This window comes from Peromyscus eremicus, chromosome 15 (genome assembly GCF_949786415.1).
Source record: "Peromyscus eremicus chromosome 15, PerEre_H2_v1, whole genome shotgun sequence".
NCBI lineage: Eukaryota > Metazoa > Chordata > Mammalia > Rodentia > Cricetidae > Peromyscus > Peromyscus eremicus.
The window spans coordinates 413059-440704 of NC_081431.1; the positions used below are offsets into that span (position 1 = coordinate 413059).

A 27646-nucleotide genomic window follows, 5' to 3' on the forward strand; every position below is an offset into this window, starting at 1 on the left:
ACTTTTATGTTCAATCACCATCCTGCCTTTCTCTGATCCGCTAAACAGCCACCACGTTTTGGGCAAGGTCTAGCCTTGCCCCTCAGCTTCCTTAATCCTAGGGAGGAGTCTCTATTAGTAAAGTTAGACAAATGCCAGCAAGAAATGGGTTAGGGGTGTGTCTGGCTTTGACACGATAAGACTGGAAGAAGCAAACTTTGTTTAGCCTTTAACTCCCTATGCACTGTTGACACACTTAGGGGTGTTCCCAGAGGCCTCTGAAAATCCAGCAGCACCCCTCTTCCACTACTTGTGGCATGTGGGCAGCTCACCTGGAATCTGGGGTGGGCAAGTACTTGCATATGACTGCTGTATCTGGGAGCTGGCAGCCAGCTCCAGAATAGACCTCACATAGTGGTTCCTGGTTATACTATGAGCTGGGTTAGAGGATGATCAGGTAACAAAGGCTGCCTAGAACATAAATCCTTTCCTTTGTTTTGTATGTTTTTCATGCAGCCACTTACATGCCCCACTTCTCAGAATGGTGTTTCTGAATACCCAGCATTCCTCCTGAGTTGCACTGCAGCCTGCCCTTCTCTCCACTATAGAAAGCTTCTAGCCTCTTTGCCTCCCAACATGGAGGGGAACATTTCACAAAATCACAAGTTCTGGGCATCCTGTCCGGCAGCTATGTCCCTCCGGTATGCTGACCTCCTCCTTGGTTGACCTCCCCACCACTACCACACAATCTCCCCAGACCTCATATGGAAACCACCCTGTCACTTAGCACACTCAGCATGATAGGGCCACAGCACAGATTTCATCATCACTTTAATTATATTATTCTCACTCATCACTGTTTATTCAGAAAAAAATCCACCCAATCCTCTCATCTCTGGAAAGTTCTGTTTCCAGCCTCATTGAAATCAGGATCCCTGTTCTCCCCTCTGAAAAAAATAAGAGAAGGGGTCCTGGGTCAACCCCAGGAGAGGAAGCTTGTAATCTTGAAGGGGTTTAGGCTAGGAAAGGCACAGGCAGAAAGGAATCTACCAGGGGACTGAGGCCACAGCTCCCCCAGGAGTCAGAGGGCAGGGGAAGTCATAGATTTTAGAGAAGACTAGGGGCCTCAAAGCAAGAGGATTCTTCTGAAGAGCTCAGGTCAGGAGGCTTAGCTCAACTGAGCCTGGTAGCTCAGGCCTGTAATTCAAACTACTTGGAAGCCTAAAGCAAAGAGTTTAAGGCCTGCCTAGACTGCATAGTTCAAGGCAAGCCTGGTCACCTACATGAAACCTTGTCTCTAAATAAGAAGAAGGAGGAGGACTGAGGATACAGCTCAATGGTAGAGCACTTGCTTAATATGTGTGGAGTCCTGGGATCAATCCCTAGCAACAAAATAAAACAAAAAAACAGAGGCTCAGTTCAAAGTCTTGTTCCACTGTCCTGTCTACACTGAACCAATGAGAATTCCTGTGTGACTCCAAGAGACCAAGTGAGCTGTTGCTTTAAAACATGGAGCCCAGTACCAGGATTCAGATAGAAAGTTGTCGTGGCCTCTGTAGACAGATTTTCAGGAACAGGCGACCAAGAGAGAAGTTGGTGACTAAATCCACAGTGTCTTGAAGAGTTATAAGGAATGAACTGTTTTCTAGCTATATCCTTATAAGGGAGCAGATGTCAGTGAATACCTTGGTTTTCCTACAGTAGGGAAAAAAAAAACCAGAAAGAAGAAACAGTAAAATGTGAAGTTTCCTGGGAGGAAGTTGTAGCTTAGAAAAGCTAGTCTTCCCAAGAGCCTCTGTAAAGAGGCAAGAGAAGAGGAAGACAGGATCCAAGACAAGTGATACATAGCCACCAACCTTGGTAGCTCCTCTAGACCGAGGCTTCTCCCCATCACAACTTGACCCAAAGGTCAGAATTTGGGTTCAGGGAGCTGAATGTTCAGAGGTAAGTTTATCTGCCTCCCCATAGGTGAAGAGCCCTAGGAACAGTCTCTAAAGTGTATGTAAGTGAGAAGGTAGGACATGAGCTGGAGGCAGCATGAGGTCAGAGGCAGAGTTGCCACTTCCCAGATACCACCCAGTTTTGCCCACCCAGCCAAGTCACAGTTCTGTGTCAGCCACCACATGTTGTCTTGCTGAATGGCCGTTTCTGGAGGTGGCCTGGCCGGTCCCGTTCTCCTGAGCCCCTCGGGTCACACTGGCCTTTCCCTGAGTCTCAGGGGAGGCCCCAGGTCCTGAGCTATAGCCCTGGCCTCCACCATTCTCCGTGTAATAAGGGTCTTCACCCTGGACAGTGTAGAAATAAAGTAGCATTATCTGGTAAGTAGGGTTGTGAGGTACTGTGAGGAGAGCACAAAGGAAGTAGGAAGAGGGGGCAGGTACAGCTACATGTGCAGGCTCTTTTCTTCCCAACAGCCATCAAGGTTCCAGCTCCTGGAGGAGAAAGGACAGAGGAGAGGCACCACATCATGTCAATGTGGCTCAGTAACCAGCCCCATAAGAAACCAATCTCAGGGACAAAAGAGCCTCCCCAGTAGACACCAGCCATTGGCAAGACTCAAACTTTAGCCTTTTCCCTCCCTCTATCCAGAACACTTCAAAAGTAGATATTCCTTCCATATGTTCCATGCTTGTAAGCAAAATGGCACCCACAGGGCATTCAATGTGTTTACAAATAAGCATGTCCAGTTTAGCAGCCTATTCTCTTTTATCCAGCTGAACTATCCAGGACAAAATACATAGATGACATAAACCATCAGCTGTGACAATGACTAGCAAGTGGGCTTGCCTCAGTTTAACTTTCTCCCCATTTACTGCGTCTTATTCCTACTCTTTTGTAGATACAATGTCTTCATGCATGCATATCCCTATCTCAAAAATACTAGAAATATTTTTTATGGTATTTCTCTCTCTCTTTTTCATGATATCCATGGACCTCCCCAGAAGTTCATTATCTTCCTCATTTCTTTTCCCCTACTCCAGAACTGACCAGCCTTTCTCCTGTGGGACTCCAACTGCGACGATTCATCAGGAAATAGCCAGTAGTACCCAAGATGGCCAGCAGGACTCCTGAGGTGACCAATGCAATCAAAGTCTTTCGGGAATAGCTCTGGTGGCTCCCAATATCTTGTTTATTGAAGCTTTGGATCCCCAGCTTAAGGAAAAGACAAACAAATGGCAGCATGTCACTTGTGAGAAAGAAGCTCTAGTGAGAAGCCCAGACCACTCCATATCCCTGGGTACAACTCCCTGATGCAGACTGTCAGAGGATGGAAAGAAGGGGATGCCTGAAGAGGTCACCATCTCCTCTCCTGACCCAGTGCTCCCCTTGAGATGCATCATCTTGTGAACATACCTTTCTCAAGTCAGACTGGTGCTTTTCCATAAGCTGGAGTTTGCTGGAAAGTTCTAGAATTAGAAACAGGGGTTGCTAAATCTAGAAGCTAGTCCTCCCATCTTGTCCTAGAAGCTCTTTTATCCAATGAGCCTTTTTAACCAGACCTTTCTTCCCAGTACCTGTGGTCTCTGAAGCTGAGGTATAGGAGCTCCAACTAGGATCTTCTAACATGAACCCCATTTAATTTCAGCCCTAGTCAATCCCAAGCCCCCAAAGTGGCCCTTACCTGTGCTATTGGCCAAGACCATCAGCAAACACTCGGGCCTAACCTCAGACTGGGCTAGAAGCAAGGAGCAGACACTAGCACCAGTATCAGCCTCAGCCCCCTCCTTCCCACACAGTATTTGGGTTAGACCCTCTCCTTTTTCCTTCTTAAATTCATCCTGGGAAGACAGAAAAAAGAAAAGAAAAAGCAAGAGATTTAATTACTAGTAACATTGAACCTTACCCAGAGTAAGGTAAGAATTCTGACTCAAGTCACATTATTATGCCCTCCACAAGAAATCCTTCTTTCTAGAATTCCAACTTAAAACACCACTGCTAAATTATGTGCAACAACTATAGTAAGAAAGAAATAAGATGTGTACATACAAACAGGAAATATTTTCTTATTCAATAATTGCCTATATATGCATGCTGCTCAAACTGAATTCAGAATCACCACAAACATGGTATCAATGCAATAGTGAATGTTTAGTACTAATTAATAACTAAGAAAAATTCTATGTTTCAAGGTTACAACAGCTCTAAATGATAAAAAAAAAAAAAAAGGCAAGGGCTGAAGAGATGTCTCAGAGGTTAAGAGCACTGACTGCTCTTCCAGAGGTCCTGAGATCAATTCCCAGCATCCACATGGTGGCTCACAACCATCTGTAATGAGACCTGCCACCCTCTTCTGTATACATAATAAATAAATAAATAAATAAATAAATAAATAAATAAATAAATAAATCTTAAAAAAAAAAAGCCAACAAAAGTGAGGAGTAGAGAACAAGCCTATGAGTATTGACTACACAGGTGCATCAGTGCTTCTTCCCTCTTTCTGTCCCAAGACTGTCAGCAAGCCCTGCTCTCAATGACATAGTGAAGTTCCCATGTCCTCCTTCAGGTTGCTGACTGGTCCACAGGACTTAGGAACTCAGAAGATAAACCCCCATCATTTTTAGCAACTGAATCTCAGGAACAGCACTAATTGGAGGCCCTGGCTATGTCCTTCAGAATGGGCTCCCCCATTGCCCTGAACTTACTGTAAAGCCTTCCACCACAGTGGCCTCCCTTAGACAACCCAAACCAAGACTTTCCCCAGTTTTGATGGCAGATGTCAGAGGAGGAAATGCCTCATGGACATGACAACATTCCTGTTAGGAGAAAACTCTTGGAGCTTGTAACTACCATCAGACCTGAGCCTTCTGGAGAAGGTTTCCTGTCTGGAGGCAGGTCTACTGCCCATGGTTTAGTCCAGAGGTCTTCACCATTGGAAAAGAGCCTAGGTATTTTCCTTCTATTGAGATCTTAGGCAGTAAAATCTCCTTTGTGACTACATCAGACAAAGTCAAGATTGGCCGTAGGCCCTGGGGGATTTCAGAAAGCAGTAGGAAAATAAGTGGGCATGAGTGAGGCCAGCAGGACATGGCTGGCCTTACAACCTTTCCATCTGGGCAAAGCACCTTCCCTGGTACCATGCTTTTCAGGTTAGGAGAGAGACATCACACAATGAGTCTGGAATCTTTGTGAGTCTTTAGTTCAAATGTTTGTTTCCTGAAAGAGGAGAAGAGACAGGTCTCCCACAGAATCTAAAGTAGACAAACAAAATGGGACCTTCCCCCATTCTCCAGTGCTAAGAAGCTGCACTCTGACAATATTCAGCCATTCTATCATAACAATACATAACATAGTAAAGTACTGTCAGAAAACATGTGTGGGGGCTGGAGAGATGGCTCAGAGGTTAAGAGCACTGGCTGCTCTTCCAGAGGTCCTCAGTTCAATCCCAGAAACCACATGGTGGCTCACAACCACCTGTAATGAGATCTGGTGACCTCTTCTGGCACACAGGAGTATATGCAGACAGAGCACTACATAAAAATAAATAAATAAATCTTTTTTAAAAAAAAGAAAAGAAAAGAAAATGTGTGTGTGTGTGTGTGTGTGTGTGTGTGTGTGTGTGTGTGTGATTCCCCTATGTGAGGATAAAATGGAAGACAAGAGGAGTAGCTATGAATTAATTCCATATGATCAAAACTATTGTCTATATAGAGAGATATATGACAAATAAAACAAATGCCAGTTACTATGGCCAATGCTCTGTCTTAGGTGCTTTTCACATATTGATTCATTTGACTCTCCCACTATTCTAGAAAGTAAGTACTGTAATTCTTTTATTCTTTTCATTTTATAGATAAAGAAGCTGAGTTATAAAGACTGTTTACCATAAGAAAATTATTGTGTTAGCAGAAATAACCCAATGTGCTCAGGTAAAGCTGGTAGGGAAATGCATGGAAGCAAGTCTGTTGTGTGACAGCCTGTCCAGCCTCACTACAGCTAAAAGAAGATGGAAAGACTCTATCTTCTCTGTTTTGCTCCATGTCCTGCAAGATTCAACTCAAATTCCATGTCTTCCAGGAAGCCAGTCCTGTCTTTGGCAAATTGGACATAAATTCTTGCTCTCCAATTTTCTAGACTCTTTTCAAGTCATCATCAACTGCGCAACATCATCAAGTTCCTCAGCTCTAAACTGGGTGTATGGTGACCACAACAGTGTTGTATAAAAATATTTAATACATAAGGGTTCTGATTGGTACAAAACAGCAGCTATTACTATTATTACTAATAATCACAGTTCTTGATGTATTACCTAGAGATCCAAATTGTGCTCATCTTACTGTTGTCATTTCCCTCTGACCAAACTGTTAGACTCCTACGTGCCTGTGTGGTGAGGGTGAGGGTGCATGCCATGTAATTTTGAAACCAGAATGCATTTATTGTACCAAATAAACAAAAGAACTCAAGGACTTGTTCGGCCCAACACCCCAACTGGTTGGCCTCTACCTTGAGTCTCTCCACTGCATGGTTACTTTCTTGGATTAAATTCAAGGCAATAACAGTGATCAGCCTCCTACTCTGAAATTTACCAGCCTCAGTTAATTGTGTTTGAGCTGAAAAGAAGCAGGTGGATCCTGAACAAAACACAATGCTTCTCCGGATGTCCAGGATAAACATCCTCCCCCAAGGGACAAACATCATGAGAGAGTGGGAAGGAAGAAGCCACAGCCTCACCATGTTGTTCATGAGAATCACATTCAAGAGTTTGTAACTGCATCTGTGCCTACATGTTCCTTTTAAAAAAATAATATCATCTAACCTTTCTAGAGTTGCATCCTCAAATTCTGTGATGCCTCTGACCATGCTAAAGAAGCACATCAAGTATTGGGGTGGGGAGGAGGGGGCAGGCACATTTCTAAGGGTCTTTGAGGTATTTCCCAATGCTAAGTTTCTAGAGTTTCTAGGATCAATTGTCTCCCATTGTTTCTATTTTTTTTTTTTTTTTTTTTTTTGGTCAATTTGACACAAGTTGTAAGTTATTTAGGAAGAGGGACCTTTAATTGAAAATGACTCCATAAGATTTATCTGTAGGAAAATCTGTAGTGTATTTTCTTAACTAGTGATTGATATGGATGATACCCAAGCCATTGTGGGTAGTACCACTCCTGGACAGGTGGTGGTCTTAGACTGGGGAAAGCAGGCTGAGAAAGCAGAAGCAGGCGAACCAGTAAGCAGCACTCTTCCATGGTCTCTGTGTCAGTTCCTGCCCTGAGTTCCTGCCCTGACTTCCAACCCTTTTCTTCCCAAGTTGCTTTTGGTCATGGTGTTTATCATGACAATAAAAAACCCTACCTAAGGTACCCTGCAGCCACCTATTTCAAAGTAATCTTACATTCTTTGCTGTATTAAATTGGCAAAGCCCCTATCTTCATTGAAGAGACTGGAATAATTAAAGGACTGTTGTTACAAGTCAGACAACAAATGGGCAATAAACTAAGGGCAGGAAGTTAGATTGTCTCCAAATATTTCTTTTCAATAGACAGTCTTCCTTATTAGTCCTTCATCAGTAACTGATGTTTTCTGTAAGGGAACTGATCTTTAGTGTTTGGGTAGAGGGCAAGGAAGGCAGGCAGAGACTGTGTGTGATCAGAGGGTTGGAAACAGCCTGCCTCAAAGGAAGTTAGTTTAATGTGTAAGTGAGGAAATGTGAAGTAAACTTAGAAAAGGTAATAAAACTACCCAAACAGTTTCATCTTTTCAAGTTGTATGGATATAAATAGTACATATAACAGACATGGCACTGAATAGATAAATTGGTTCCAAAAGCTATATTTGCAACAAAGAACTTCAGTTGATATTTCTCCAGAGATACACAAATGGTCAAGGAGCACATGAAAAGATTTTCAATATCACTAAGCACCAGGGAACTGTAAACAAAACTACAATGAGATAATGAGATAATTATTCATGAGCATTAGGATGGCTGTGTATTTAAAAACCAGAGCGTGTAGGAGAGCAAGTGCTGACAAGGATGTGGGGGAACTGGAGCCCTGTATACTGTTGACAGAAATGTAAAATGGTGCAGCCACGATAAAAAAAAAAAAAAAAAAAAAAAAAAACCAGTGAGAGGGACTGGAGTGTAGCTCAGTGATAGAAAGCTTGCTCAGCATGTGCAAAGGTTTGGATTCAATCTCCAGGAATGGAAACAAAACCAAACAAAAATATGGTAGTTCCTCTAAAATTCAAAAATAAATTACCATATGAGTTAACAATTCTACAGCTGGGTATTTATCTCAAAGAATTTATATTAAGGTGCCAAAAAACATGTCAACAGTAGTGTTCATAGCCATTTTATTCACAATAGCCAAAAGGTGGAAAAACTCAAGTGTCTACCAATGGATGAGTGGACAGACAGAATGAAGGACACACACATAATGGAATATTATTCAGTCTTAATATAGAAGGAATTTATGTCACAATCTACTCATATCAGTACCTAGAATAACCACGTTCATGGAGACAGAAATGAGAGCAGTAGTTCCTGGGGGGATGAGGAACGAGGTCATAGGAAGGTACACAGAATTCTGGAGATGTTGACAGCAAGGTGTAGTGTGAATGTATTCAACATTGCTCAGTTTTACTTAGAAATTGTTATGGTAGTACTTTTCATGTTGTGTATTTTATCACAGTTTAAAAATGTTGGTGAATTCCCCTGCACAAATGATTACGATACAAGAAAATAAAGTTGTCTTACGTTTTAGAAATGACCTTGGGAATCATGACTATAAATACTAAATTAAGCAGAGAGTGAAGCAGAGAGAATGGAAATTATACCTGAGGAGACATGCTCTACTAACAAGGGATCTGAGATATGGAAACAGGCTTGAAAACAGCTCTGCCATCCTTTAGCATGTGTAGGATGCTCAGAAGTAAAGGATGTAGAGCAGAACTAGAGTAAGTGGGGAATTAAGTGTTACAGAATGTTTGTACAGAAAGATCTAAATGGTCCACACAAGGAGAGCTAGCACCTTGGTTGCTCATCATGTAACTTGCAAAATGAGGGCTGGGAGGGCTGAGAGGCACATACACAGTTCTGTTGAAACTTGTACTAGATGCAGGTAGGTATCAGTATCAAATGAGTTCTGCAGGATGTGTTAATAGGGAAAATCCTTCCTGTTCCTAATTTGGGCTGTGGGTAGGGCCTGAAGTCTCCCACTAGTGCAGTGGTTCTCAACCTTCCTAATGCTGTGACCCTTTAATACAGTCATGTTGTGGTGACCTCCCAATGATAAAATTATTTTCTTTGCTACTTCATAGCTTCATAACATACTTTATAATTTTACTACTGTTCTGAATCATAATGTAAATATCTGTGTTTTCCGATGGTCTTACATAATTTCTGTGAGAGGGTCATTCGATCCCAGGGGGATCACACCCCACAGGTTGAGAACCTCTGCACTGCTAGAACCAGTACTTCAAAACCCTCTGACACCAAAGCAAACATGCAACCTATGGCAGCTAGAAGGGACTGTACCCTTACAACCTCTGCACTAGACTATCCAGCTAAGAGGATTCAAGGAAGGGAGTCTTAAAATATTGGGAGCCATGGCTAGAAATTCTGGATCCAGGAGTGCTGTCTAAGAAAAATTACCCCAGGGAGCACAAGGAGGCACTGCTGCTTGTGGCTTGGGAGGAAATGTTCTGAGGAAGAACTGGATGAACAGAGGATGACAGCACTTCACATGTGTTCTGCAGTGGTAGTCTTTATGAACAGTGTAGAAGTCTTCATTGTTGGCTCACATGGGGCAGCTGCTCTTTCCAGACGCTAATCACAGATCCTCCACCAATCTCAAAGTGACACACAAAGAGCTCTCTGGCCAGGAATGAAGCAGACGAACAGCATAGACCACAGGTAGAAAGAGCAGCTCTTTCTGGAAAATCATTTGTCTTAGACAATGACCCTAGTTAAATTAGATACTGAGAACAGCAGACTGATATGAAAAATGCTCTGCAGTAGTCTCTAAACCCTGGGCACAATGAGCAAGCACTTTGGCACAGACCTGTGTGATGCTCTAAATAAATAAATAAATAAATAAATAAATAAATAAATAAATAAATAAATTGGATAAATAAATAAATGATAGCTAGATAGATTATAGAGATAGGTAGATAGATAGATAGATAGATAGATAGATAGATAGATAGATAAAATACTCCGTCAGGATGATAGGTAAAATTAAATAGATGGGATGATTTTATTTTTATCTTTAATTAGTGAGGTTAAAAACTGGCATCAGACACACACTAACTGTTGCTTGTACTTTGTCTATTATGTTCATCCTAAATGTTTTTGAAAACTTAATTGAGTTATTTCATTCTTCAAACTTGTGTCTTTATGATATCTGCCACTTTCAAATGCTCTAAGTTAAATGGTCCTTTTAATATGTAGTTTTAAAAGATTTGTAAGTCAGAGGTACCCACCTGATAGCTGTAAGTAAGAAACCAGTCATTTGAGTAGCCAAAATAAGTAAGACATGTCTCTACAGCCTAAAGTCTGTCCAAACCATATCAGCTGTTACCTACAAGGTTCCCTTCACTGCATTCCCATAAGAAAATATTTTACTATAAAAGAAAACAGCACTTTTCCCTTCACCTCCATCCTTACTCCAGGGCCTTGTTACTGCTAGGAAACAGGATTTACTGTAACACACAAAAATTTACACCATGCCATATACACTCTAACCAATGCAGTATGACAAGAAACTGAAATAAGAATCATTACTACTAAAAAGAATGAGAAAAATAACACATCATAGCAGATAATTTGTAGTTCATTTTAAAAAGGAAAAATTAATTAGCAGATTCAAGAAAGACACAAATTGAAGATAATATTCAAACTCCAATTATTTTCTAATATCTAAGCAATAGTAAGTTAGAATATATGTTAGGATATCCTTGCTAAAAATCCATCAAACTTACAGTGAAAAATGTTGGGGATATGCCTCAGCAATGAAATACTTGCCTAGCATGTACACCGACTTGGGTTCCATCCTTATCCAAAAGAAAATATATATATTTGTTGTGGAGGGTAGTGGAAACCAATATGGAAACATTTTAAATTAAAAAAAAAAGATGATGAAAGATACAAAATAAGACTAGGAAAAACAAAAAGATTTCAGCAAGTTCCTAATCAAATTTGTATGACTTTTGGGGGGTGAGGGGGACAGAATCTTGACAGGTATCTCCAAAGATTTTCTAAAAAATAGAGTTGAAAAATCACACTTTTATGGTATAATTAGGAAAGATCTGGCTTGCTGGATATTAAAAGCACTGTAATGTAAAAGCACAACAAATTTGAAATGGACAAAAGTATAATCAACATGAACAAAGAAAGTATCTCTGAAGTATATTACCAAGTCATATAAAAACAATATAAACACCAGAATAAATTCAGTGTACATTAAAGAATTACATGTGAATAATAAAATCATTTGAATTTTAGTTGGCTGGTTAATATCTGGGCAATGACAAGGACTTTCTTAACATAAAAACAAGCTAAAATCTGACATCAAACAACAAAATTTATTTAAAATTGGTTTTGCCTTTTATGCTCACTAGATGTGGCCTCTTTTTGTTCAAATCCAAGGATTAATATTAGAAATAGTCTGACTCTGCTAAGCTCCCAAACAACTTACTCAAGTAAGGCCAATCCAAGACGGCTTCAGGTGTTCAGAGGGTTTGGGGTGGGTATGGGAGGAATAGGGTCAAGGTGGACTTACACAGCTAGCTGCTTCACTTAGTTCCAGGCAGATGCCCTGGGCCAACCTCACTTCGCGGATTCCTGAACATTTAATTTCTCCCTACATTAAAATAAAGACAAAGTAAATATGCAAGTACCCTTGCCCCTCATTCCCCCCCACACACCTCTTTCATGGCAAGGTACTCTCTTAAAAAGTTTAGGAAAAAGGAAATTTAAAAGTTCTCAAAGGCCTAGGGATTTACATTTATTTAGCTACTTTTTTTGCTTTTTTTTTTTTAGACAAAGTCTTACTCTATAACTCAGGCTGGACCAGAATTCACTATGTAGCTATGTAACCTGGGCTGGCCTCCACTCATAATTGTCCTGCTTTAGCCTTTTGTTTGCTGTGATTTCAGAAATGCCCAGTGAGATTTGCAGTAAAAATTGAGCACCCTTAATCCAAAAGTTCAGAATATAAAATGTTTGAAAATCTAAAATTTTCTAATGTGATGTTGCAAGTGGGAAATACACACTACAAACTTTTGAGTACATAAAATTATTGAAAAATGTGATATAAAATGACCTTTAAATTATGTGCATATGGTATATATGAAACACAGATGAGCTCTATGTTTTGACTTGGTTCTTATCTTCAAGATCTCATGTTATATATTCTAAAATCAAATTAAATATTCCAAAATAAAAAACCTGAACCCAAGATTTTCAGATTAAGGGTACTCAGTGTAGTTACATTGTTTGCTCCCATCTCATAAACTTTCCAAAAGAGAGAATAAAGCCTTTTGTTACTATCATGGCTTATAGCAAGATGCTATTGGGAATTGTGGGAAACCTGGCTTGGGTGATGCTTAAGGAGAAAAGAGAAAACTATTTTGTTTTTTTGTTTTTGTTTTTCCTTCAGTCAGTTACACAGACAATGGGGTAGTCAGAGAGCTGTTGGTGACACCTGTTTTCCTCCTAGCCCTGAGGAGTCTCTACTACCTCTTTAAAAACAAACAAACAAATGAACAATAGGCCCCTCATGGCTGTCCTTTAGACCTTCATATTCCTGCCCTTCCTTCAGGCTGAAAACTACTGACTGCCACAGGCTCAAGGCCAAGAAGGTCAAATCCCTATGTGTCCAGTTCTCACCTCTGCAGATGACCTACTGCCATTCTGTAAGCTCTCCCATGTTAGAAACACTTTGCCCTACACATTTTAGGGAAGGAAACCCCAGTATACAGGGAGACAGATCTAAATATTCCCCAAAAGAAATGGTGCCTCTGAAGAACCAGAGAACTAGAAGGATCTCTGAGAATCTCCCCAAAATGCAAAATCCAAAGATCAGATCAGACTTCTCACTGGACTGTGAACCCTCTTCTCCTTTTCTTCTTCCTGTCTAGCCTTTCTAGTAATACATAAAGTACATATTCTAAGATTTCATGTTGATTTCAAGATGAACCAAATCTCATTGACTGATATGAGCAGAGGGATAGGGAGTGAGGCATAATCTGCCATTTTGGGCCCAACTCACCCACCTTGATTGTAATTGGGGCAATAGAAGATGATGTGTATGCATATGGTTCAGTGGTTGATGTCATCTCAAAACTGATATTATTAGGTGAGTAATCAGAAACATTTACAGATGGCACACTGGGCTCCCAGGTCATCTCTGAAGTGGAAGCATTGTCTGAATTGGTAGGCAGGGTGACGGCTGGGGACGTCTGTGATTGCACAAAAGCTTGTGTGGTTCCAGAGCCTGAAGTATTTCCAGTGGTAGCGGTAAAGTTGATCATTGTCTCTGGAATACACCAAAACACAAGTGTGTGTATGTAGCTGCACAATACACTCAGAAACACACAATCTCACTTTGTGATTTCTGCACAGAAACAGGAATTTGGTGAGGTGACAGTTACTTCATATCTTAACCCTGACCCAATTCATTTCAAGCCAGCTGTTGGAACCATAGCTATAATATAAAACAAGGGTTTCCAACCTTTTAACATTGTAACATGTTGTCGTTTACAAATATGTTGGACCTCATTCATAGCTAACCTGAGATGCATGAGGCCTTCAGGTATCAGACTGGACATGCATGATCTAGAATGTATCAAGGTACCCGCCAATTCTGAAATCGAAAATGATTCTACCCTACAGAAGTGAAAGACCTATAGTTTGAACCCAGACCCATCTTCCATCACTTAGAGGAGAACAGAGACATCCATCAATGGAATCCAATCTGATCCTTTCTTTTACCAGCTGAACTTAGCATAAATACAAGAATCAGTCCTGTTCAGGACCCACTTGTCATATATGGCCTACAAATGTTGCCAGCATAGAGAAAGCCATTTAGAACTTATTTAAGAGTACTCTTGCATGAAGCATTGGTTTCTGTGACCCCATCTGTGATGGGGGAACAGACTCTACTAGCTGATTACCTGAGATGGCTGATGTGGTCTCATTGCTGCCCTGAGGAAACAAGTAGGAGCTGGTACTTCCAAGGATGTTAGGTATGGTGGTTTTCTCACTGGACTCATTTGTAGGAACTGATGGAGATATTCCTGGGGCAGTAGTCTCCGTCGCAACATAAGTCAAGTTGTTTAGATCTGTGAGCCCAGAGGTTACAGGGAAATAAGGAAAAGTCAGAACCTGACCTTGGAGCCTCATGACAACACCTGATTCATCTTCTTGACTTAAGGTGAATCTGCCTGAAGATTGCTGCTGCCCCTGACAATGAGGAGACATTAATAATATACTCCTGGACATCAGACTAGTTTTCTATACTAGGTTTTCCATAAGGAAATATATGAAACATTTATAAAACATAGAAATGTCACAAATAATTAAAAACTGTAAAAACACAATGTTTGTAATGTATTTAGCAAAATACCAAGATTTTACCTATGTAAACATTACAAGGATTGAAAATATGAGAGAGGCTATGTTCCTAGTTCCCTTTTATTACACACTTCTCTTTTTTTGGTCAACCTCTATCCAATACACTAATTATTGAAAATAATCTAGATTCATACTTTTTCTATGAAAATCCCCTTAAATAATTTTTTCATTCTCAGTCTTGCTTTTTCAAAGTTCAGGACCTTAGAATTCACTGTTTCTTTTAAATGAGGAACTGCAGTGAGCAACCTGGAGACTTTCAGGAGGTTCTAAGCTGAAACTCTTGATGGGACTAGAGAACTAAGGCCTGGTTTCCCATCCTGTCTCATAGAAGGAAGACACAGAGCCTTATCTGGCTTTACCAGGACCATATATTTTCATTCATGTGTACCTCAGTTTAATAATCCCTAAATACAGGTAGTTTGTCTATTTTTACAGAGTTGTCAGAAAAATCAAATTACTAAGGTAGAATGATTCTTGATGTATACATTTTCTGAATACCTTGTGAATGCTCTTGCCCCCATTATTCTATATTTCCTTAGGTTCAGGAAAGAGAACCTTGACCTTGTATCTTATGGGTCCCAAAGCATGTTCTACCTCCTATATGGGCCAACCAGGATGGCCCTCCCTTCTAGATGACAATTTGGAGACTACAATTCTTTATACACCTTGCTAAATTGGCTCTTTGTTCGCATCCAGATCAGTATTAACCTATGATGGCTCATCCTTCTAGAGGTGAACTGTAGCACCACACTGTGTACCCCCAAGGTCCAGGAATGACCAGTTGAGGAGAGAAGGGTTAGCATATGGGTATACTAGTATCCTATGTGTACATGCAAGACTCTTCATACCATGATCCTGAGTCATGTGAAGGAAGAAAGTAAGAGAAGTGATCTGGAGCCAGAGTTGTGGATAGGAAGAAGGGAAGTAAGCTAGGGCCAAGGCCTATCTTATCCTGATCAGCCTCATAAAGACTGAATTCCAAAAAGTTCCAAATTCAAAGTTAGCTTTCTTAGTGACTGAGAAGGTATATGATTAAGGTATGAGGACGAAGCTGTTTAGTTTATAAGTTGGCCTCAGCTACCAATGTGAACAGGCTCCATAGTTCACAACTGTAATATCATCTGCAAGGAAAGTTCCTAAGGTTTCCAGCACACCCTGAAGTGCATCTCTAAATTTTCCTGATTGAAATCTAGCTCTATATTTTTTCCATTTTCCAAGGTCAACAACAATGTAGACTGATTGCTATTGTCATCAGAATCAAGAGGAAAGTCAGACTTTTAGCTTCTAGTCAACCCAAGGCCAAGAATGTTTTCCATAAGGTGCTAGTCATGGTCTCAACTCCCACCTCTACCTTCTTCCTAACCTGTAACAAGCAGACTGTATTAATATTGAGCACAGGAATCATGTCTTATTATGTACCAGGTAAATAGGGAAAGAAGTGATATTACCATCTTCATTCCAGAAATGAAAACCCTATGTCACCTAGTAGTTGACCAGGGAAAGAATATAGATCATGTGGTCAATCAGCAAAGGACATGGGTCTTGCTGATTCTGGTAGTTGTTAAGGATCTGGATACAGCCTCAAAGCCTTTGCAGACAACAGGACGTGTGTAGTTTAGATACAGAAGCCAACCTAAGCTACTTCCTTCTTAAGATAGGGTCCCACCAACCTGACCCTAAGACATGAATTCATTGTAGGGTCAAGTGGTGGTAGCATTCAGATATTGAATTAAAGGAATCATACTCTCAATGTACCATTCTAAGATATCCTTTGAATTCCCCCTTGAAACACTTTTTTCTGCCCACACCCTCTTTGCTCTACTCAAACACGTCAATTCCTGGGAATCCCATCTGGTCTATGTTGGCCCAGACCTTCTCTTTCTCCAAAGGAAGCTGGGCCTGGCTGAGATGATGTCATGCTTTTGAACCCCTCCCGCAAGGGGCCTCCTTCATCTAGACAAACATTTTTGAACTTTTCCAGATGTGAAGAGAGACCTGCTGCTAGTTCTGAAGACAGAGGTGCCTGTTCCAGAATAGTGAATCAACTCCGGATCCAAGCCAGCTATGGACCCACTGGGGATGTGGTCCAGCTGTAGCAGTCTCATCTCCACCACCCCCCCCCCCCCAACTCTTTGGACAGTTTGAAAATGAAAAGAGGACCCAACCTCAGATGTATAGCTGCAAACCTAGGGTAAGCAGCAAAGCTTGTGAGGTTATAGAACAGGACAAAGAAAAGGGGCAGAAGACAAGGCTAAGTGAAGGGCTACGTAAGAACTAGCATAGGTGAGGGGATGCCATGGCCATAGGTCAGGAGCTGCTCCTGACTTACACACTACATCACAGATACTTCTGTGAGTGCATCTCTGGGCCTCAGCCTCCAACGCTCTTTTGCAGAACTAGCATGTCACGAAGGAAGGCTGTACTAAGACTTGCAATGTGTCTCTTTGTTCTCTCTTTCTACATATATCCACTACCTTAAACCATCAAACACTGGCCTTCTTTCTCTGAACTTCTGATTCCCATTCTAGAAAGGCATAACAGCAGCCTACACTCACTGAAAGCATTTCAGATGCTGAAAAACTAAGGAAACCTTTCTTTCATTACACACAGACATGAGGAAGAGCTCTTCTCTCATCCCTCAGCAAAGATAGTATAACTCCGAACTAAGTAAAACACTGTTCCTGAATTTAGTTCCTAGTCTGTCCTGTGCCACCTCAAAGACTCTACTTGATTAGTTATTCTCATAGATATGTATGTATATCACATGTATGCCCAAGGGGACCAGAAGAAAAGGGTCGGATGCCCTGGAACTTAAGTTACAGATGTTGTAGGCTACCAGTGAGTGCTGGGAACCAAACCTGCATCCTCTGCAATAACAGCGAGTACTCTTAACCACTAAGTCATCTTTCCAGCTTCTATCAATTTATTCAATAAACCTAGAGCAAGACAGGAGATAAGCTCTATTGGGAAGTTATTAAATAAGAATCTTAAGACACCTACAGATGTAACGGAAAAAATTTGTATAGTGAAATTCACACAGTGGCCTTACAGGTACTTACTTAGAGGCAATTATTTTCACATACAGTATAATAAGCCTGGCAATCTTGATATTCCAGTCAAAGATGAAAATTAGAAACAAATAGGGAGATGCAAGAGCTGAAAACTAAGAAACTGAAATTTCTAAATTAAAATCAGACCTAAGTACCAACCCATACTGGTCTGGAGTCATTTATAATCACATTAAACAGAAATAAACACCTTGATATGTATTAATCATGCCATTGACTGCAACAAAACTACCTTATTTTCATAATCCATTTGAGTCACAAAAGCTAAAAGTCTTTAGGGTAGGGGATATTATGAAGAATCAGAGGCATGTGCAATACGTTTAAAAAAAATTCTACTTAACATTAGTAAACTGGAGATTCAGTTTTTGTAAAAAGGTAACATATTCTAAGATATTCAATAAGTTATTACCCAAATAACCAAGTTTCCATACATTCTTGGTCTAATTTTTTCAGATATCCTTAGTTTTAGAGTTTGGGGGGGTGTTTGTGTGTTTGTTTGTTTTAGATAGGGTGTCATATAGCCCAGGCTAAATCACACTTTATATAACTCACTTTAGCTAAGGACAGCATTGAACTCCTGCTCTCTCTGCCTTTGACTTCTGAGTGCTGAGATTGCTGGTGTATACCACCACACCAAGCTAGTTTTAGTTTTTTTCTGATGCTGTTTTCTGATCACATCCTCAGCCAGCCCCTAGATGTCCAGCCTTTCTGGATATATCTGAGGTAAAGTCACTCCCTAAGAGGTGAGCCATTGAACCACTGATTTGAAGGCAGAACTACCCAGAGACAAAGAGGCCATGCCTTGCAGATAGATGCTGTAGGGGCTTCTCTCCTGTGTTCTAGCTGTGTGGCTCCGTGGCCATTGCAACTTTCAAACTTCTCCAGTAAAATGGGATCAAAGCAGGCCCTGCCTGTGGTTGTTCTGAGAAACAAAGAAGGTAAGGAAATACAAAGCAGCCAGACTGTCTGGTCCATGACTATCATGAAAAGGCCCTTCCTTCTGCTTTTCCAGATCAGTACTTATCTCTATCACTCATCTGGCATAAAGTCACACAAGTTGCTTCCTCAGGAGAGGTTTAACTGTCACCTCACTTAAGTTATAAATTTCTTGAATGTCAAGACCTTTTTTTACATATGTGTGTTTTACTCAGGATGCTTGGCAGATCCTGGGGCGTTAGGATAAGCAACTGGGTTGAGCTGTACTGCTCACACCACCTACACCTTTCTAGTCTTATTCTGATGCTCTATGGTTTATTATTATTTATCATGATTATTATTGTGTGTGTTAGAGAGAGAGAGAGAGAGGGAGAGAGGGAGGGAGAGAGGAAGGGAAAGAGAGGGAGGTGTGAGGGCAGGCAAGGATATACCACAGCACACGCAGAGGTCAGAGGACAACTTGCAGTCATTTCTCTCCTATTATCTGGGTTCTGGGGATCAAACGCAGGTCTTCAAACTTGCATGGCAAGCACTTTTACCCCTAATGCTCTGTATAAAGAGGAAATTTATTAAATTAGGGAGTGACTGTGCTAAAGACATCCAGTTTCTCCATATAATGAGGAAAATTCTACAATCCAAGTCACATTGCTAAAGACCTGATTTCACTCAGATCAGGAGTTGGCAAACTATGGCTCCTAGGACAAATTCTGCATTGGGGTTGATAGCAGGTGGTCAGCCAGTCAGTCAAGCACGTCATCTACATTTTCAAGTGTCATAAAGTAAGACAAAGTGTCGTATGCATCAGAAGCTACATCCAGATGCTTTCTATTTTGCCCTTCATAGGAAAAGTTTGTAAATAACCCTCTTGTAGACTAATTTCACTTTCATAGTATATGCGTTTTTCCCTAAGCACAAAGGACATGCAAAGGATCTCACTAAGTCTTGAAAAAAATACAAAATAAGGGATCATTTGATTCTTTTCCACCCTTAGGCCTTAGCAGCTCTGTGATTTACACAAATCTCTCTAGGAGAGGGGCTGACTAGACAGGTCTTTAGGGATTTTCATGAAGACTGGATTCATCCTGGGACAATCCAAAGAACAGAAATAGGACAATGATTTTAAGTCAGAGAAAGGCTAATTTCACAGCGATACAGGAAACGAACTTAATGCAGATAGCTTTAATGGGATGAGCTCATTAGTAGGTAAGTGAATATTCAGAAAATCTTATTAGGGTCCCTTCACACCTGCCATGCACCCTGAGTCTGAGCCATTGTTGGACTAGAACAAAGGGCTTGACAGAAGCTTTCCTCAGCTTCAGAGGCAAGGCAGAGGTGTCAGCATGAACTGGCATGAGCATCCACACTACATTGCGATTTCCCCATTATTGTCAAGTAGCTTGTCTTCATCCTTCCACTTCTCTGGATCCCCAAGAGGCCTATGTTTCTCCCACTTGCCTTTCTTTCACTTTTCTGGTGCCACTCACTCCTGGGTGCCAGCTCAGTGCCTTGCTCTGATCACTACTGTCACTTCTACAGGTCAGCCAGGCAAGAACCATTTCCTTAGTCTCTCTGAGTCCTTCTCCGGCAAACTTGGTCTACTTGGGCAGTTTTTGCCAGAGGTTTGAAAGCATGGAATAAATTATAGAGCAGTCAGAAGAGATAGTGGCACAACCTTGAAATGTTAAGTCAATGCTGTGCTAATGAAGCTATTCTGTAAGAAATCTCCTATAAGTCCTCCAACTCTGCAGAAACTCACCTTTGCGCTCACCTTGGGCTCTCGAGTCCTTCTGCCTTTTTTCTCTTAGACCACCCCAACACAAGACTCTACTTCCCACTAGGCCACCCTGCCTCCTGCCTGCCTTTGGACATTCAGAGCTTGTCTAGGGTTCTAAGATTTCTTACCCAAAGACCTATGTACACATTTTTTTAAGCAATGGAGCAAACTACCTAGGGATACCACTTCTCTAAGAGGCTCACTTTTATTTTCCACTCCAGGAAGTAGCAGACTTCCCAGTTAAGCCAGGAGGCCTTTTCCTTTGCATCATTAGGGAAATGATTCATTCTCTGCCTTTCCCAAATGTAGGTCCAGGGAAGTGTACCTTGCCAGGCCTCCCAGTTTGTTTGGATCGCTACCCCACTCCACCCCAAGACGCATGTACCATTCTCCCTATAGTACAGCCAGGACCCCGAGAGCAAATTTAAAGACAGTCTGCTTTTATTTCTTAGCCAACATAAGAAAATATTATCATTAGAAATGTCAAAGCCCCCCCCCCTCAAAATATGTAAATTCTACCATGGCCACTGTGAACATTTCTTTTAGAGACAAATTTGTGTTTTTTCCATGCCTTCCCATTTTTAGTTTGCCACATTACAGGACATTTAGTTAGATGAACCAAAGTCAATGAGAGAGGGAAGTCCAAGTATTGGAGCCTGGAGCTGGGGAACCCTGAGAGTAAGCCCAGGTCCTCAAGCACAAAGTCAGAGAGAATCAGGCAGATCACCGACAGTGGAGCCTGCTCTTTTTTGCTTGTTTTTCTAGGACTCTGTGGCTAACTTTATCTGCTGCAGTTTGGCACTTCTTGCCTAGGGCTTTTGGAGACAAAGACCACTCAGGAAAGAAAAGCAATAAGGGCAACTCAATGAACAGGCCCAAGGGGTGGGGCCAAAGGGATAAGAGAAAGAGGCCTAGGCCCTTGCCTGCTTATCAGCCAGACAGGAATGCCCAAGATGAAAAAGTGTATTTGCAAAGGTTGTGAAGCCTGGTTTGGCCCTCCAAAGGGGAGCACTCAGATCACTGAATTACTCAGCAGCCCCTAAACTCTTACTCCTTCTCACCATGTAGCAGGGAGCAAAGGGTGAAGGCCTTTCCCTTCTGGAAAATATCTGATAAAAGTTTTTTCCCTCCCCCACCCCCTTTTACATGTAGCCCCAGGCAGGATATAGGTGTGGGGTCAGCAGACTCAAAGGATCCAAAGGAAGAAAAGGAATGTGAATAGGAACTGAAGGTAGTGTTGGGGAAAGGGGTAACACAGGCCTTAGGGAAGGATACCCAGGTTGTTGGGGTAAGGGGTAACACAGGCCTTAAGGAAGGATACCCAGGTGAAAAGGGTCCTTAGTTACCTTAAAGGCTTCTAGTTCAGCTGGTGCATGAAAGTGTTGATTGGTAGTCCCCAGCCATAACCTAGACTCTGGTCACTTATCTCTCTTGCCCCTGAAAAGTGGCACTTGTGGTTGGCTAGTAGGTGTTTATACTAGCTTCTCTCAAGGACAAAGGAAATCTATCTCTTCAGAATGAATTCCCATTCAAAACCAAATTTTCCAGTAATAGCAGCACTGAATTTTTGCTGTTGTCCACTGTGGGTATTTTAAATTACATACAGTCATTGGTTTAATTTATTCCACAATGTATCCCAGGACAGAAAACAACAGTATTGACAAACAAAAGAACTTCAACACAAACCCTAGGAAGTTCTTGGAAAAGTACAAAGCCTTGACTGGCCCATGAAGTCTGGCTGGGTTGGAAATGGTGGCCCCTGCCCTGCCCTTTACCCCAAAGCTGAGACACTGATATCCTCAGCGTATTTGTCCAAGGTTTGCAGAGGTTTTTATGCTCTTCACTGCCACCCCTTCCTTCAGCTCAAGACATGGTTGACACTGGCCAGCTGAGGAAATAAAAGGCAGCACTCCACCCCAGCTTGGATCACTGCTGAGCTGAGTAACCAAGAGAGCATCTAATGAGAACTCCAGCCCATGGTCATCCTCCTGTGTTATGAAGGCACAGTATAGCACTATTCTGGGCATTTCAGTCTTCAGCAAGTTTTACTCCATCTAAAAGGGTATGTCCAGAGCTGTCAATCAGGTGAATCCAGAACCTAATTCAACTTCTCTTCAGCCAGCTCTCTTTGAGGTGGACCCAAAGACAATAGTACAAGAGATTGGGGACAAAGAGGCCTTGTGGGCAGATCCAGGTCACTCTGCGGAGCCGTGGTGAGTGACCTTTAAGATATACGATGGGGATTTAGGAGCCCCAAGGGGCTAGAAGCAAAATGAATAAACCCCAACATTGAAAACTTCTAAGAACATGAGGTGGGATGAACAGCACCCTCCAATGCAATATAATTTGCTATAGAATGAGTGAATACTAATTTTTTTTTTTTTTTTTTTTTTTTTTTTTTGCCAACCAAAGAGGAAGAGCTTAATAAGTACGAGTATGTGTGGGCAGCAGGAGGTGTCTTTGCCTGCCGACTAGCTTTAGAATCTGAAGGAAAGCAGGGCAAGAAAATTCCAAAGAGTAATGAGTAAGGGTTTGTGCAGGATGAAGACTGGTGAGCAGAAGGACTTGGTGTGTACATCAAAGCACCTTCCCACTAGCATCTGCGTGGTGTCTGCAGGGGCGACTCCAGTTTAGCTTTCTAATCTTAAATTTAAAAAATTTTCCTTTTCTCCGCTTGTTCTTTATTACAAACTCCTCCACTTACGTCCCTCAGTGCTCCTTGAGGGTCTCCTGGCCCTCATTGGAATTGGCTACCCTCATAAATTCTTTATGTCCATGTCCTTGGAACAAAGGGTGCCTGAACCCTTCCCTGGGCCCCACTCTGGGCCCTTGCTTTCTAAATCAAGGACAGTTACAGAACTTTTCCTTCCTTCCATCCGCATTCTAGCTCCAACTTTGAGCTTTGCACCTTCAGCCACTCAATGAGGAGCAGGCATCTCCCAGCATTATCAGAGTAAGCTCACACCTAGCTCCAGCAAAGGACTCCCAGGTGAGGTCAACAGCGGGGGTCTTCCCTCCTCCCCACCCATAGCCTGGCCCTCAGCGGTTAATACTCACGCAGCAGACTCATCAGGCAGAGAGCCACCCATCCCCACGGCAGCAGGAGCCCCGTGTGCGCGTCCCTGTGGACCTGCATTCTCGCGCACTGCTCCGGAGATGCGTCGGTGCAGGAGGCGCCGGGCGCGGGACGCGCTCCTCCGCCCTGCGCAGGGGTGGGGGATACTAGCTCTCCTCCCCTGTTCCCTGTCCGGAGAGGGTGGGGGATGCTGGCTTATCCCCTCCCTGTTGTGTCTTGGCGGAGCCGGCCCCTTTCTTTGGCTGCTGCCAACGTGAGTTCCCGGTCAACTCAGAGGCCCAGGACCTGCGCCATGAGATTGGGGCTGCAGACAGATGACTTGGAAGGTTGCCAGGCCAGCCGCTGACTAAGTGGGCAGATCGGGATAGTAGGTCTTCGAACTCCTCTACTTCACTTTTAACCCTATGTCACCTTGGCTGCGTCTGGGCAGGGTCAAGTGTTTCCTTTCTGTTTTCTTTATTTTCAAGTTTTAAGTGTGGTAGGAGGCCACTGTGAGCCTGAGTTTACAGGACTAAGGTTTTTAGCTGATCAGGAAATAACACAAATCTGAAAACGCCTTTAGTGATAGTCACAGTAGAGTCTGTACTGCATGTTAAAAGCGAGCGGGACAGCCTGTGGTGGTGGTGGTGGTGCATGCCTTTAATCCCTTTAAGCACTCGGGAGGCAGAGCCAGGTGGATCTCTGTGAGTTCGAAGCCAGCCTGGTCTACAGAGTAAGATCCAGGACAGGCACCAAAACTACACAGAGAAACCTTGTCTCGAAAAACAAAACAAAACAAAACAAACAAACAAACAAACAAAAAACAAAAAAAAAACCAACAAAAAACACCCCAAAATTCCAAAAGTTACTGAAAAGTGACCAGGACAATAGCAGCCACTTGACCCATCGAGCTCTTCTGCTGTCACCCCGTCTCTCTTTTACACTCATTTTTCCAGCAAAATCTACAGAATTTGTATTAATTTTCCCGTGATCATCCATATTTCCCTAGTTAGTCAGATCATAGCAGTTATCAATATCACAAAGATAGTACAGCTACTCTACAGCACCCAGCATGGTTTCTCTCCAAAGTCTCCTCTTCAACCCTGGATCTAAACTTTACTTGCCTCCCCTTCAAAAGATTCCTTGGATTCCCATCACACACACACCCCAATCCCCACCCTCACCTAGGACACCGTCTAGCACTCCTTGAGCTTCCTGCTTCTGAGCAATTGTTCCGCCTCATATTGATGTACTGGATTGCAGGATTCTAGCTGGGCAGTCAGACTAGCCCCAGATCGGGAGGATCAAGGAAGAAGAAAGGAGCCCGACCAGGCAGATGACAGCACCAGGTAGAAGTTAAGATAAGGCACAGAAGGGTCTGTGATGACGACTGCAAATACTCAGCTCCACTTTTCCCATACTGTCTGGTCACATAGCCTAAAGGGGGATCAGACAAGCACCCTGGTGCTTTTGTATTTATTCCTCTGAAGATCTACCACCAAGAGGAAAGTGGATTTGTTTTTGTTGTCCATCTCAGGCCTAATATATCAAGGGTTGAGGGGAAGAAGACTATCAGTCCTCAGACTCATACTTTCCCCCTGTTACTTAGCATACCATTAAAACAGGGAGCAAAGGTTTTCATTATATAAAGGCAGAGGCTGATTGAATACAGTGGTGTGAGATGAGTTTGTGTCAAAGTGCAGTTGATGTTTTAGATCTGACGCATTGTGATGGAGAACCTGTAAACTGGGGACGGAAAGGACTGCAAAACATGCTTTTAAAGTCAGGCTTTGGTGCTTGGGATATGAACTAACAAGAAAATACCACATGTTCTCTACTAATTCCTCAGCTTTAAAAATGAATTTGCTTCAGGTACCTACCATAAAATTATGAGCAAAGTGTAGTTGTATGAAAATGAATTTGTTCATCTGAGTCTATCTTTACCCCCAGATATGTTCTCTGGTTAACTTAATTTAGCTTAATTGAGGTATTTTGAGACAGGATCTTTCTCTGTAGCCCAAGCTAGGCTTGAACTCATGAGAATCCTACCTCAGCTTTCTGAATGCTGGGATTATAGGTGTGTACCTTTGTTCTAGTCTCTCCTCTGGTTACTTTAAATGTCTTTTGTCTTCTGGACCATGGGAAATGGGACTATAGGAAACTTATCTTTTGTACTTGAACCTCTTGACAAGCTTTGGGAGCAGAGTGGGAGTAGGGAGTAAGAGAGATATTGATTCCATGCAGAAGTTTCTGAAAACAAAATCCATATAGAACTAGAATCAAGGCTGAGTGCCAAGAATCTGAACTTGTAATATGTGCTGTCTGTCATTCTTATGCATGCTAAAATTCAAGAGGTCCTAAAAGAAAAAAGAAGACATGCTAGGTACAAAGTGTAAGGACTAAGCAGTGTTCAGCATCAGGGAAGGAAAGTGAATGTAGACATCTAGGAGATTGGTTGGAAATCCATTCCTTGAAGAAACCAAAGCTGTAGTTCTCTGGTCTGTATAGATAAAATGAGATCAGAGTATAAAGCAGGATGGAGGACTGGCCCTCAGCATGCAGTCACTGAGACACATCACTCACAGCTCACCTTCTCTCAGCACATATACAAGTCCATTTATTGCCTCCACCTTATGATGACTCACAGGCCAGGTATAATTGAGCTATCATGTTTCTTCAGACTGCCCCTCAACATCCCTGCTTTCATATTCCATCTCATAAGCTGGTACCAGAGAAAACACTAGCTATTATAACACTCAAAACAAAGTGCAAAAGGAATGCATCGAGAGTAGCTCAATGAGATCATTTGTGAAGTCACTGTCACACTTACCATTGAATGTCCTTTACTTCCCCATCCCTCTCAAAACACACTTCATGCCAAGTTAAAGTAGATTGTTAAATATAATGCCTTTGATGTGAAAGACAGTATCTTAGTTCTATTTCTTTAACAAAATGCCTGAGGCTGGATACTTTATAAAGAATAGAGAATGCTGGAGGAAGGAGGATGAGCAAATAAAAGTCATTTTCAGCTATATTAGCAAGTTTGAGTCCAGACTGAGGTATACAAGACACTGTTTCAAAGGACTTCTCCTTCCCATAAACAAAGAGAAAACTTAAAAACAAGAACAAATTTATTTTGCTTAATGGTTGTAGAGTGTTGGTAGTTTAAGAGCATTGTACCTGCATCCACTTGATGTTTTTTGAGAATCTTTTTGTTGCATCATAACATGGCAGAGAGCATCACGCGGTGAGACAGAACAAGTGAGTGAAAGCTTGCTGAATTTGGATCCAGAGCACTCCCCTGGATAGCCCATTAATCCTAAATAGATTCATTTACCCAGCAGGACAGAGCCCCAAATACCATTAATATCTAAATTTGCCTATTAGGAAATGAAATTTAAAGGAAACATTTGAACCACAGAAGTTGATGATTTTAATAAATCTGAGTTTTAAAATATATTCATTATTTTGCCTTTATAATCCAAGCCTTAACACATTTGTATAAAATTATTAAAGAGTTGAATTACAGCTTATATGTTGTTACCTTCTATGGACATTAATGAAGCATCTATTCATTTCTATTTTTAGGTTCATACTGTGGAACCAAAGCTCCCCTCATCCCCCATGTTGCAAATATTCTTTTGGAAGTATTTGAAAGCACTCAGGGACTGTCCCAGAATGCACAGGAAGATCCTTAATGGTGGTGGTATCAGATACTGGAGGAAAGCAATGAGAATTTTTTTTTTCAAAACAGGGTTTCTCTGTGTAGCTTTGAGCCTTTCCTGGAACTTGCTTTGTAGACCAGGCTGGCCTCAAACTCACAGAGATCCACCTGGCTCTGCCTCCCGAGTGCTGGGATTAAAGGCGTGTGCCACCACCGCCGGCGAGAATTTATATCCTAGAATTGAGTCCCTCTTTTACTCTTCTTGCCCTCCAGGGCCTCCTTTAGACATAATCAGACTAGACATCTGATAGTGAAATCTGGAATATCTGACCTGCTGATTCTCTGTCTCAGTGTCTTGTGGAAAACTATCTTGATGTGGTGGCTGTCTCAATGACTGGCAATCTATTCCAAAGGATACAGACCAGGAACATTATTATACAGACCAGACCACATTATTATGAGGTAGTCACAAAGGTTATTGGGGGCATAAAATACCAGAATCAAGAGGCAAGAATTGGAGAAGGTTAATCCACTTTGGATGGGGTGCAAACACATGTACCATCTGGATCTTGTGTTTCCAACAAGGAGGCTATAACTGTAA

General features: G+C 41.9%; 1 protein-coding gene and 1 long non-coding RNA gene across 5 annotated transcripts in view; one reads left to right on the forward strand and one right to left on the reverse strand.

Annotated features, from left to right (window-relative positions):
• LOC131925065 (uncharacterized) overlaps positions 1-16702 on the forward strand; it is a 50965-nt gene extending 34263 nt beyond the window's left edge. For 2 of the 3 annotated variants that reach the window (XR_009383135.1, XR_009383137.1), the window contains 2 exons: positions 2961-3052; positions 5771-6439. This is a non-coding gene — a long non-coding RNA (uncharacterized LOC131925065). Of the gene's footprint in view, positions 1-2960; positions 3053-5770; positions 6440-16529 lie in introns of those variants that run through there. The other variant, XR_009383136.1, reaches the window with a different exon arrangement.
• Cd34 (CD34 molecule) lies at positions 794-23664 on the reverse strand. 2 transcript variants are annotated; one of them, XM_059280322.1, is made up of 8 exons: positions 23384-23661; positions 14089-14256; positions 13189-13451; positions 11694-11774; positions 3602-3758; positions 3334-3386; positions 2968-3132; positions 794-2264 (listed from the first exon to the last, which is right to left on the reverse strand). In XM_059280322.1, exons 1-8 carry the CDS (start codon positions 23460-23462, stop codon positions 2079-2081), a joined length of 1152 nt encoding a protein of 383 aa, XP_059136305.1. In that variant the 5' UTR covers positions 23463-23661; the 3' UTR covers positions 794-2078. The 2 variants fall into 2 exon arrangements, with proteins under 2 accessions (XP_059136305.1, XP_059136306.1); XM_059280323.1 differs by having other exon boundaries at positions 2147-2411; positions 23384-23664.
• Positions 23665-27646: the final 3982 nt, after the last annotated feature.